This window comes from Triticum dicoccoides, chromosome 2A, assembly GCF_002162155.2.
Source record: "Triticum dicoccoides isolate Atlit2015 ecotype Zavitan chromosome 2A, WEW_v2.0, whole genome shotgun sequence".
Taxonomy (NCBI): Eukaryota; Viridiplantae; Streptophyta; class Magnoliopsida; order Poales; family Poaceae; genus Triticum; species Triticum dicoccoides.
In genome coordinates this window covers 178,982,192-178,993,872 of record NC_041382.1, presented here as the reverse complement: position 1 = coordinate 178,993,872, position 11,681 = coordinate 178,982,192, and the positions used below count along the sequence as shown (strand labels likewise).

Here is an 11,681-nt window from a genome sequence, read left to right as displayed (position 1 = left end):
CACGTGTCGGTCACCCTTGACGAAAGAATTTCTATGACGCGTGATTTATCGTCATGGAAGTGGACACTACCGTAATGATAATTTTGGTAATGTCATGGAACACTTCTACGACAGCACATGTATGACTATCTTGATTCTGTCATAAAATCGTCATGGATGTACATGCATGACAGAAAACGTGACCTATTGTGACAAACACGTATCATCATAGAAGTGTATTTTTTTGTAGTGATAGTCTCATCTCTAGCCTCTATTCTAGCAACGAGTGCACGAGCATCTAACAAATTCCATGGTATCAATAGATCAACGTAATCTTCTTCCCAATATCAATACTTGCATTCATCCACACAAATTTGAGCAAACAATGAGCTACCGGAATTGCGCCGAATCTGGTGAACAACCAAATCCAAAGAAGTACATACCCCATCTTTTTTACACTTGAATAACACCCATCCAGGATGTTCCGGTGTGGTGGAAACTCGGCGCACCACCTGCCACAGGCAGTCGCCGCACCCCGGGCGACGGCCGAGCGTTTCTCTGCTGGTGAACCATCGACGGTAGAGATCCGAGCGGCTAGAGGCCGATTCAATACTTGCATGTGGTGTGGAGGCATTGTCGGGGCTGTATGGTCTCATACTCAGCCAATTCATAGCAAAGGCGCACCGGGCAGCCAGGTGCGTCAAATCTGGCGGCGACGGCGGCAGCCTCAGATTTATTGGTTGTGCGTGAGCGACGGGGCAGGAGAGGCCCAAATCCGGGCGGTCAAGGACAACAGCGGAGCCTACAGGTGTGCGCGGTGGCGAGCGGTGGCCGACGGGGGTTGGGCACGACGGCACCGGCGTAGATGCGGCACGGGAGCACGGCGGGGGAGACAACAGAGTGGAGGAGAGTTTTTCCTCCAAGCCCGAGCGCCGAGTAAAACTAGGGACGGCGGAGGCGAGTGAGGATAATAATTTATCCCCGCCATCAGCTATTGGGGATCGGTTAGGTGCGGTTAGAAGAGTAAAACCGAATGTTTACTCCTCTAACTAGTTATAGGGGGTCAGTTAAAGTTGCCCTTAGAAATTAAAAAAATCATCAAAACAAGTCGAATATATATGACATTCAACACATATGAGTGCAACTAAAGCCAACAGTTTGGCATTGCATGTGAACGCTGATACACAGAATTAGGGCAACCTATCTATACGAGTCTAATGTCTACATTCTCACGGCTACAAATTTCACAAACAATTTTCCAAAAAAAATGTCTGACGGAGTAAAATGAGCCTCCAACGGTCAAGGCTGAAATCCCGAGGACGTAAGCGACGCCCCAGAACGGGAAGGGTCGGATTCCTTGTTAAGGCGAAATAGAGACACACCACCCACTCGACCGCGAACATGGCGCTACTCACGAGGCCCACCAAGCCTAAGACTTTGCGCTGGAAACGGCGGATAGACTCCTCGTCAGGCTCCGCCGTCGCAAGGAGGCCCTCGTCGATAGCGTTCTCGAGGTCGGCCATTATCTGCTTTCCTCGATCTCCTTGGTTCTCTCTTTTTTCCTTGTCGATGTATCAATCTGTTGCCTTTTCTCTTGAATAAAAGGTATCGATCAGTTGGATGCCCTTCGTAGCTCGCTTGGAGAGCTGCAGCTCGACTCCTCCTGCATATATATTGTGCAGGTAAAGAGGGTTAGACTTGACCGACATCTGGAGGGTTAGAGAATCCGGACCTTGTTTGATTTCAGAAAAGACACGACGGGAGGCTGAGACGGGCCGGGACAGGATACTAAATCGTGTCAAACAATGAACAAAACAAAAGACGAAACAGGCTGCCACGGGCCTCAGCTGCAACCTGCACACATCGTGATGCTATTTATTAATCCAATGGCTGTGATAGCTGAGTTTTAGCAAAACCGCCCAAACGGGCAACCAACAAACTCTGTTCGCATTTCAAAAAAAAAAACTCTGTTCGACCACTATAATGGCGGCCGCCGCCACAGCCACCGCCGCCGCCGCATGTTCGTCCAACGTCTCTGTTTCCGACGCCACCAACGCATCTCCCTCCAACACACCCGCCATATCCTCTGCTTCCGACTCCGACTCCGACTCCGAGGATCTCCGACTCCTCCTCCCAAACCTCCTCCCCGCTTCCGCCGCCGCCGCCGCCGCCCCCTCATCCGAGGGGCAGCTCCACCAATTCCACCTCCCCGCGCTTCCGTCCCCCATCACCGTCCGCACCATCCCTTCCCTCGGGCTCACCTTCCAGCTCTGGCCCTCCGCCACCACGCTCCTCCGCTTCCTCCCAGCCTCCCCGCATCTCCTCCCGCGCCCGCCCACCGCCCACTGCCCGCTCAGCATCATGGAGCTCGGCTCCGGGACCGGCGCCGCGGGCCTCGCCCTGGCGGCGGCCCTCCCGGCGCACACCGTCCTCTCCGACCTCCCCGCCGCGCTCCCCAATCTCCGCCACAACGCCTCCCTCAACGCGCCCCTCCTCGACTCCCGCGGTGGCTCCGTCTCCGTCGTGCCGCTCCCCTGGGGCGATGCCGCCGCGATGGGGGCCGTGGTGGCCCCAGCGCCGGCGTCTCGGTTTGACCTCGTCGTGGCGTCGGACGTGGTCTACTACGAGGAGTTGGTCGACCCCCTGATAGAGACGCTGCGGTTCTTCGTGAAGGGGGATGTGGTGTTCCTGATGGCGCACATGAGGAGGTGGAAACGCACGGATAAGAAATTCTTCGGGAAGGCCAGGAAGGTGTTCGACATTGAGGTTTTGCACAAGGATCCACCCCCCGAAGGCTGGCGCCATGGTCCGGTGGTCTACCGCTTCACAGCGAAGAAGCAGCGTGACAAGAAGTGAAAGAAGCAGCTTCTCCAAAAGGTAATGGATGTAATGTTTGCTTGCTTATGCCCATGCTGATTCTACTGTACTGCTAGAGTTAAACACAAAATGTTTCTTGCAAACGATGTGACATTGTGCAACCGAAGACAAAATTAAACAGGAAATCTTTCTTCCGAGCTTGGAACAGTATCACATTGTGCAACTGAGGACGAGAATTTAGTTGTATGCTGGTTTCGATTGTTCGGGTGCTTCTGCTGGCCCAATTTATAGTTGATTTCGTGGTACATGATCAAAGTGTTGGATTGTAGTTCCAAATTTCATGAACCCTCGCCTAAAATAATACATTGCCTGAACTCTATGGTTGTTGACATTTTACACAGTTGCTTCGCAAGCAACGGGGCATAGCAAATTTTGTAGTTTGAGCTTTGGGCATGTCCAGTGGCGGAGCCAGGATTGGAGCAAAACCCGGGCCCAAAAAATATTGGCGAGATTGAAAATCTTTACCGCCTATAACTACCCTCAAAGTACCTCATATCTACGCAAAAAAATACCACATGTGAAAGCATACAATATGGCTCAATTGCACAATCGATCTAGAATTTAAACCCAATGCTTATGGATCCTTAAATCTGTAAAGCTACATGCTACATAGTATGAATTAACCTTTTGCATTACACCCTTTTTGTCAAAAGAAAACAAACTTCACTTGTGTACTTAACATATTAGTAATGCTTTACCTGAAAGAAATATGTCAGAAGTTCTTCTCAAGTGTATTGATTTCCTCGGACGAAAAATTCTGCTGCTGCAGCTTTTTGGTACCGTGCACAAGGTCAAGCAAACAGCTCCTGTGAAGAAAATGAACATATACTGAATACATTAAATCTGTTTCAATTTGAAGCAGAAAAATTGAGCGGATCTTAGACATCGTTGTGTCCACATCAGTTTGAAGTCTGAACCAGCAAATGCATTGAATGTATGAAGAATAAATCTTCAGAAAGGTGTTCGAGTTTTCACCATCATATAATCAAACTGGTCAACACAATAGTCGCCCGGAGCAATCTGTCCAGAAGGGCGGGGCGACGCCCCGGCGGCGCAGGAGAGGCGGCCTCCACGGCACGCGTTGGGGAGCGGGGAGCAGGGAGCCGGGAGGGGAGCACCACTGCACCGGTGCGAGGGGAGGGACGGCTGGCCGGGAAGCAGTAGAGCCAGTTCGCAGCCGCTCGTTGCACGAGTTAGGTCGAGGCCGCTCCTCGCGGGTCGAAGGAAACTGGGAGGACGGAGGACGAGACCACCTCTTCCGTGGTTGCGTACAGTGCTTGCTGGGCTAGACCCCGGGCCCAACTTGAAATCTAGGTAGTTGGGCGTAAAACAAATTTCCCACGCACCGGGCCTGGGCCCTAGGTGCCCGGGTCCTGTCTCCACCCCTGGGCATGTCAAGTTTGTTTTATTCAGCGTTACCGTGGTTTAATACTGTTATTACTTCAATATGATGGACCTCCAGTGAATATCTCAATGACATGGTGCCTCTGTGTATTAATAACGAATATGGGCATGTAAGATCTTATTTTACTTGACCTTAATTTACTCAGTGTTCCGCATCTTTTGTTTGGTGTTCTGGTATGAGTCAGAAACAATATTCTATACATACTATTTTTCATTTTAGTGGTTTATCTATTTGGTAATTTGCTCCCTTTTGTTATGGGGTACAGATATAATTACGTAGTTTATTACTTCATTTCGTTATGGGGGTATAAACATGTTTGCATTATGGTAACAGTCCCAACACTTGAATAGTTCGGTGTAAGGTCGATTCAAATAGGACACATCTACATCTAGTATCTCAATGCGCAGTTGAGAGAGTGAAAGGGAACATAGTTCAACAAAAAGGTAACCGAAGATAAGCAGGAAGGACATATGCTCAGTGGTGTTTGTTCACTGTATTTATGGTTAGTAGGTTGTGAGAGTAGGCCTTCACCTGATGTAGTGCCAGAATTGATTTTAAATTTTATCGTCATGTGATGAAATATCCAAATACAAATGCGCAATTGTCTTGCTGAATAAAAATGAACGAGACAACAACTGTCAACACCACTCTAGGTACTCACTCAGGATACATTTCATTGCTTATGTTCTACAGGTAGCCAATCTATACACAAGTAGTAACTGAATTAAACTGTTGGCAGCATCCAGCCAGAGTTAATAACAACATCTCTGCTGTTTAACTTTAGTGCCATTCTAATACAATCAGCACCAAACAAAAGCGAAAGTGTTAAAATGTTGAACATATAGAAAGGAACTGCCAGACTTAGTAGCCCACCTCTGGCAGCCGCACAGAAGGAGGTGAACTGGATGCATTGGTTGCAGTGGATGAGCTTGTTTTTCCATAACCATTGGACCTCTCCAGCCCCTGCTGCTTGAGTGTCCCATCAGATGAGGTGTATGAAAACCTGCACAGAGAAATTGGCGGTGCAAAGTACATGGCCACTGGCATCTTTGGGGGAAGGTTTGGCAATGGTGCTTCAAACTTCAGTACACTTATGACCTGACGAATTGAAGGTCGGAGATTGTAATCTGGATGTGCACACCAGAGTCCGACAACCATCAAGCATGCTGCCTCTCTATCTTCAAATGCGCCATCAAGCCTGCTGTCAACTGCATTAAGAATCTTGTTTCTTCCATAGAGATCCCATACCCACTGAACCAATACGATCTTGTCATCGTCTTCCTTTAGCACAACTGGTCGCCTTCCGCATGCAATCTCCAATGCAAGAATCCCGAAGCTGTAGACATCAGATTCTTTGCTTGCCTTGCCAGTGGTGACACACTCTGGAGCCATGTAACCCATTGTCCCAGCTAACACTGTAGTTTGCGAGGCTCGGTCGTGGTCAATGAGCCGCGCGAGCCCAAAATCACCAAGCTTGGCATTGAATGCAGAATCAAGCATGACATTGCTCGGTTTGATATCACGGTGAATGACACATTGCTCCCATTCCTCGTGGAGGTACAGGAGGGCGGATGCAACACCTGCGGTGACCTTGAACCTCAATGGCCATGTTAGCAAGTTACTGTTATCATAGAGGTGTGTGTCCAAGCTCCTGTTTGGCATGAACTCATAGACAAGCAAGAACTCTCCGTGCTCATGACACCAGCCCTCAAGCTGCACGAGGTTGCGATGCCTCAGCCGGCTGATGATCTTGACCTCAGATATGTACTCCTTCCTTCCCTGTGTAGACCCTTTTGCCACTCGCTTTATGGCAACATCGAGGTTTTGATCCTTCAAAAGGCCCTGGTAGACTGCGCCGAATCCTCCTTCTCCAAGCTTCCTCTCCAAAGCAAAGTTCCTTGTGGCGGCCACAAGTTCATTGTACCGAAATCTTCTTGGGCCACTCCCTTTTTCAAATTCACCATCAATGGACTCATGGTATCCTAGCTTCTTTTGTTTCTCATTTCTTGATCTCCTAGTCCTAAAATGAAGAAGGCACCAAACCAAGCACATAGAACAGACCACGACACTTGTTATAGTAGCCAAGCTTATGACCAGTACACTTCTCATCTTCTCAGTCTTCATCAGCTGCAAATCCGTAGAATTGAATTCCCAGTAAAGTATCTCATGGAGCTCAACAAATCTACCCGTGGCTGCTGAGAAGCCAATGGCCACTTTGCCTGGGAGGTATTTTCTGAGATCAACTGAATAAGAGAAGGTGGAGTTGCCACTGAATTGTGGATCCTCCAGGTACGTCAAGAAGACGCTCAAGTTCAAGGAGCTGGCCTGGTAACTTACCCACGCATTGGCTATGCGACCATCATTAATGCTACTATTCCACAACACATTGGTTGCGGATACAATTGAATGGATGTCGATGCCCACATGGTCTCCTTTTGGGTCCCATGTGTCATTGTGGCTGTCGAACTCAACAGCCACGAGCTCATTGGATGGGTCATTGTGATCACTCCCATTGCTGAAGAGGCCAAGAAAACCACCAGTGGAGCTATTGGGAACCACCGAAGGGTACGGTGAGAGGAAGAAGGCTAGGCCCTCACCGTATGGATCGTGGGTTGCGCTCAAGTTTGTGGCAGTTATCCTGAAGGTGAAGTGGGTTGAGAAGTCGGCTAACTGACCAGTGGTGGTATCCCAGAGAAGCACTGGATTGGTGTAGACTGCTCGGCCTACACTGTTAGTGATCTGACCTTTCAGCTCGTCCTTGGTGAGCTTGATCCCCTTGTTGTAGAAGGCGTCCTCCTGGAACTGGATTGCGGTGGACGCACTATAGTTGGATTCGGTGAAATTCAGCTTGAAGGACAGAGGACTGACGCTGGCAATATTGAGAGTGAAGGATAGCACGAACTGGAGAGCCAGGAAGCAAGTTCCCGTGGTTCTCGATCTCATGGCTGGAGAAAGAGCAGTGGCCGTGGTGGGGGGTGGAAGCCTGGAAGGAAGAAGAGGAACAGAAACAACTTCTGCAGAGCTTAGAAGTTGTCACATATGCATGCTGCTGGAAATAACCAAGAGGGCATCAACTTGGTCAACTCTCGATGGCCTTGCATTTTACTCGGGTTGTCATACTGCCGGCCTGCCAATTCCTGAGAAGACAGATGTAAGACAAGAAGAGGAGCAGCTCAGGTTTGGAGCTCTAACATTGGTGGAGGTGGAGCTATCTGAAGCTCTAAAATAATGAACAATGAATCGAGCTTCCCAACAGGTGAGACGGGGCTTGGTTTGCATCGCCATGGCCGGCCAAGATTAGGGACAAAAGCAGGCACCACCACGAAAAGAGGCCACAGTGCTCGAGGATATCTCCGCCCAAATGTTGTTCCGATGGTCGAAGACAGGAAGCTATTACGGCCGCTTGGTTCAGCGGATTGCAACAGGTATTGTTATTGTATAAGTATAGTATATGTGGCAGGCTTCGTCCGACTGGGTTCAGACATTCGGCCTGAAGGAAGGCTCTCTTCGACATGACGTTTACCCTTAGCAATCTTGATCATGACGTGTTGTTTTCTTCATATTTAGTTAAATCGAGCAATCTCATGCTGTGCATCCCCAAGAGTAAAAAAAAGGAAGAGAGAAGGAAGTTCAGTAAACCCGAATGCTCAATACAAATCCTAGTATAGAGAACACAGGCACACTGTCAAACATGAGCAAACAAAATGTCCGCACGTTCTGATATTTTTTGAATGCTCAATACAAATCTTAGTATAGAGAAAACAGGCACTGTCAAACATGAGCAAACAAAATGTCGCACGTTCTGATATTTTTTGAATGCTCAATACAAATCTTAGTATAGAGAACACAGGCACACTGTCAAACATGAACAAACAAAATTATCACACGTTGTGATATTTTTTTCGAGTTCACAGGACAAAAATCATTAAGTGACATTCACACAAACCCCTACGATAGAATGTACACCGACTATTCTATTCATGCAGGGTTATATCCACAAATGAGTAACCCAAATCGACACTCAAAATCTGCAGGGATTCTGCCACGTGTAGTACATTGTCGAGTGAAGCAGTCTTATCCTACTCAATATGTAACCGTCAATCTTGCTTGTCGCTGGAGTTCGTGTCATCAGTTGGCCACACCACTGTTTCCATTAGCCTCTCACGCATGAGCTCCAAGTTCTCATGCGAAATCCTCTCATACATTTTCGTATGGTCGCATTTCTGATCATATGAAAAAAAAAACAGAGGTAAATATTTTTCTTCTGCATTTTGCATCCTATGCTTATCTTAGAACCGGTGAAATGGCTCTCTGCCTGCATTTACCTTGATCCATCTGCCGTATAAGTGAAGGCGCGTGACCATCACCCTCTCTGCCAGGTCTTGCCTCTCCTGGTATACATGTACGTAACAGGTTAAGAAATGATCAGGAACGCACTGTTGTATTTCCTCGTTTTTCGTTTCGGTAGCCTCGGGGAGCAAGAGACGAAGATGATACCTTCGAGAGTGCTCGCAGGAAATGTATACCCTCTTTTGCGTCATTGACGACAAGATAACTGACAAAGGACAAGTATAATATTTGAAAAAATATTTTGAAGTATTCGAACTGTCCAACAGGGAAACCCATTTGCATGCAAGAGGCCAAGGAGAAAAGATCTTACTTATAAAGCCAAGTGTATGCCGGCGGATTCATCTCATACAACTGATAGAGAACCGTCTGTGTGGCCTTGTAAGTGAAGTAATTCATGATTTCCTGCAAATGGAGACATGTCAAAGGGGACGGCTATCGAAAAATATGGCGTAGACATAGTGATACAAACCACGGAGGGGACGGCCTACACCTAAGCTGCCTGGTTTGAAAGGATATCCAAGCCATCTTTCGAAGGGCCTATTTGGATCAGATAACTCCCATAAGAATCTTGTAGGATTTTGATACACCCTACTTTCTTTTCCATATATAGGCTTTTTGGATAAGAAAATGAGGCCATCGATATTCCTATGGACTGTATCTCACTCTTGTATGATTTTTGGCAAGATGCCATTTCCCCGTCTGAATTTGCTTTCATGTTTTGCATGGACTTTCTCTATCTTCAAAGGGATTGTCTATTTATAAGTTGCTTTTTCTCGGTAAATTTTAAAAGTTGCTTGGGATCTTTTAAAATCTCGTTCATATTTCTAAGCCTTTGGATCAACATCCAACTGCTCTCACGTCCAAAGTCGCTTCATATGTAACCCACAAACCAAAATCTGCACTATAATAGTGCATGTTCAAAGATTGCAATTTTTTAGACTTAATAGTACACTGTTCTATCTGAATTAGTTTTTAGAAACAAAAAAAACACCTAAGAATCAGCGAACGTGTTAAGGTTTTACTCGTTATAAATATTCATGGGAATCACGCGAAAAACAGAATATATGAAACAAGTTCAGAGGTTCAATTGCGCTCTCGAGGATACGCATGAATATTCCCCGGAAAGAAAAAGGGGAGACACATGAATACTATCGTTTCGTCAGAAACTACTGCTACTCTGATATATACGTATCAATCTTTTCTTTGCGCAAATCAGTACGCGCCCACCGACTTAATGTGGATACCAGTTAGTCGAGCGACCATTCAAGCGCACCGTACGTACGTACCAATTCCACGTCCCCGAACCCGTCTTCGTACTGTCCGCCGAACGCGTCCGCGATGACCAGGCCGCGGCGGGCGCTCCCCCTCGGCCGGCGGCGCCACCCCAGCCCGCCTCCGGCTCCGGCCGGTCCCCGGGACGACGGCCGCGGAGAGATGGATGGCGCCGCCCCGGCCACCACCGGCGTGACGACCGCTGCGGCCTGGGCGACGGCCATCGCTCGCGCAGTCGCAGAAAGCAACAGGACGGCGAGATGCTTCTTGCGCAGTGACGACGTCGGGCGGTGGCACGCTGAAAGAGAAGGAAGAGATGCGGGATTCGGATGGGTGGTGCAGGCGTGTCCGTGTGACGGCGGTGGAGGGATCCAGGTGGGGCACAGACGCACAGTGGCTGAAGGCAGGAGAAGCGGGTATTCTATTTTTCGTTTTTTTCTCTTCATTTTCTGCAGAATCTTTTTTTCATCATCAAAATAATAAAAATTATATTTAAATCCGTAGAACACCTAGCGACGACTACAAATACTGAAGTGAGTTAGAGGAACGCCGTCGTCGTCGCCCCTTCCTCACTAGAGCCAGGCAAAACTTATTGTACTAGTAGACAGTCAGGAAGTTATCGTGCTAAGGTCCTATAAGACCAGCGAATCAGAACAGCAACCGCCGCCGTTGAAGAGAAATTTAGATCAGAAGGACTCCACCTGTAGACACACAAACAAATACCGAATCCATGTGTATCCACCGAAGACAAATGTCGACCGAATCCCGCGAGATCCACCGGAGACAAACCACCACATGCCCTCCGATGACGCTAGAAGCACCACTGGGACGGGAGCTAGGCGGGGAGTACCTTATTCCATCTTCACAGAGCCACTGTCGCCTCGTTTCTCTAAGCAGGACACAACCCCTAAGAAAACTCATAAAAGCATCAAAGCACAAGAGGAGCAGCAATCCATCTCAACTCTCACCTAGCCGGTACCCTCAAATCCCTCCCCTCTCCGAATCTCTACCTCCTCCCGTTGTCAAGGTCGGTGGTTTCCCTCCCCTCTATCTGCTTCACCAGCGGCGAGAGAGGGGGAACCTTAGTTTTACGTGTTTGGTATGTTGTTTGGATTAGGTTTTGGTTCCATGATGACGTTGTTCGGATGGAGGTGGTGACGTTGCTTTAAATAACGGCGCCCCAGCTTCAACCCTATCTTGGCGACATGGTCAATGACGTCTAGAAGCCTTTGGGCCAGTGTCATCGTCGGACGTGTGCTTCCACATTGGCTGGTGTTGGTTTGGTTTTTTGCTTGCCGTTGGCGGCATCGTCTTTTGTGCAAGTTGTTCCCACGCACGGGCGATCACGGACTAGGTCACGAGTTCTCGCCGGTGACACTAGCTTGACTATCGACATAAATCGAGGCTCGCACCCCGTCGATTTGGCACCGTCCCCATGTCCCATCATACACGGCAGGCGGCTACTGCGGCAACATCAACAAGGGGTTTACATCTATAGGCCTATGTGGGCGACACAATTGCTACTCTTCTTATTTTCGCTCTCTCCTCGAAGATGGTAGAACGACGAAGCGAGTGGTGGCGGATCCAATTTATAAGTATTGTCTTGTGGGATGAGATGTACTTCTAAGTTTTCTTATGGTCTTTTCATAGAGCGAGGACAGCTGTCCTAGATCATGATATTTTTTTGTACTTTTTTCCTTAAATAATACTTCCTTCGTCCAGAATTACTTGTCGCTCAAATGGATGTATACACTAGATACATCCATTTGAGCGATAACTAATTCCGGACGAAGGGAGT

At 48.2% G+C, this 11,681-nt stretch overlaps 3 protein-coding genes across 3 annotated transcripts; 1 reads left to right on the top strand and 2 right to left on the bottom strand.

Annotated features, from left to right (window-relative positions):
- The first annotated feature begins 1,897 nt into the window (after positions 1–1,897).
- LOC119354078 (protein N-lysine methyltransferase METTL21A-like) lies at positions 1,898–3,059 on the top strand. The gene has a single exon (XM_037620778.1). It carries the CDS (start codon positions 1,963–1,965, stop codon positions 2,833–2,835), a length of 873 nt encoding a protein of 290 aa, XP_037476675.1. The 5' UTR covers positions 1,898–1,962; the 3' UTR covers positions 2,836–3,059.
- A 2,063-nt stretch (positions 3,060–5,122) lies between these two features.
- Positions 5,123–7,204, bottom strand: LOC119354077 (L-type lectin-domain containing receptor kinase IX.1-like). Its single transcript, XM_037620777.1, has one exon. The coding sequence runs from the start codon at positions 7,202–7,204 to the stop codon at positions 5,123–5,125; it is 2,082 nt and encodes a 693-aa protein (XP_037476674.1).
- An 835-nt stretch (positions 7,205–8,039) lies between these two features.
- Positions 8,040–10,249, bottom strand: LOC119354076 (chaperonin-like RbcX protein 2, chloroplastic). The gene is made up of 5 exons (XM_037620776.1): positions 9,898–10,249; positions 8,922–9,013; positions 8,759–8,816; positions 8,587–8,652; positions 8,040–8,484 (listed from the first exon to the last, which is right to left on the bottom strand). The coding sequence occupies exons 1-5, from the start codon at positions 10,105–10,107 to the stop codon at positions 8,359–8,361; spliced, it is 552 nt and encodes a 183-aa protein (XP_037476673.1). The 5' UTR covers positions 10,108–10,249; the 3' UTR covers positions 8,040–8,358.
- Positions 10,250–11,681: the final 1,432 nt, after the last annotated feature.

Excerpts from the sequence above, each read along its gene's own strand:
- LOC119354078 (XM_037620778.1), top strand. The coding sequence starts at position 1,963 with ATGGCGGCCGCCGCCACAGCCACCGCCGCCGCCGCATGTTCGTCCAAC.
- LOC119354077 (XM_037620777.1), bottom strand. The coding sequence starts at position 7,204 with ATGAGATCGAGAACCACGGGAACTTGCTTCCTGGCTCTCCAGTTCGTG.
- LOC119354076 (XM_037620776.1), bottom strand. The coding sequence starts at position 10,107 with ATGGCCGTCGCCCAGGCCGCAGCGGTCGTCACGCCGGTGGTGGCCGGG. Across the intron at positions 9,014-9,897 it reads GGTTCGGGGACGTGGAATTG|GAAATCATGAATTACTTCAC; the intron begins GTACGTACGTAC and ends CTCCATTTGCAG. Across the intron at positions 8,485-8,586 it reads TATACGGCAGATGGATCAAG|AAATGCGACCATACGAAAAT; the intron begins GTAAATGCAGGC and ends TCATATGATCAG.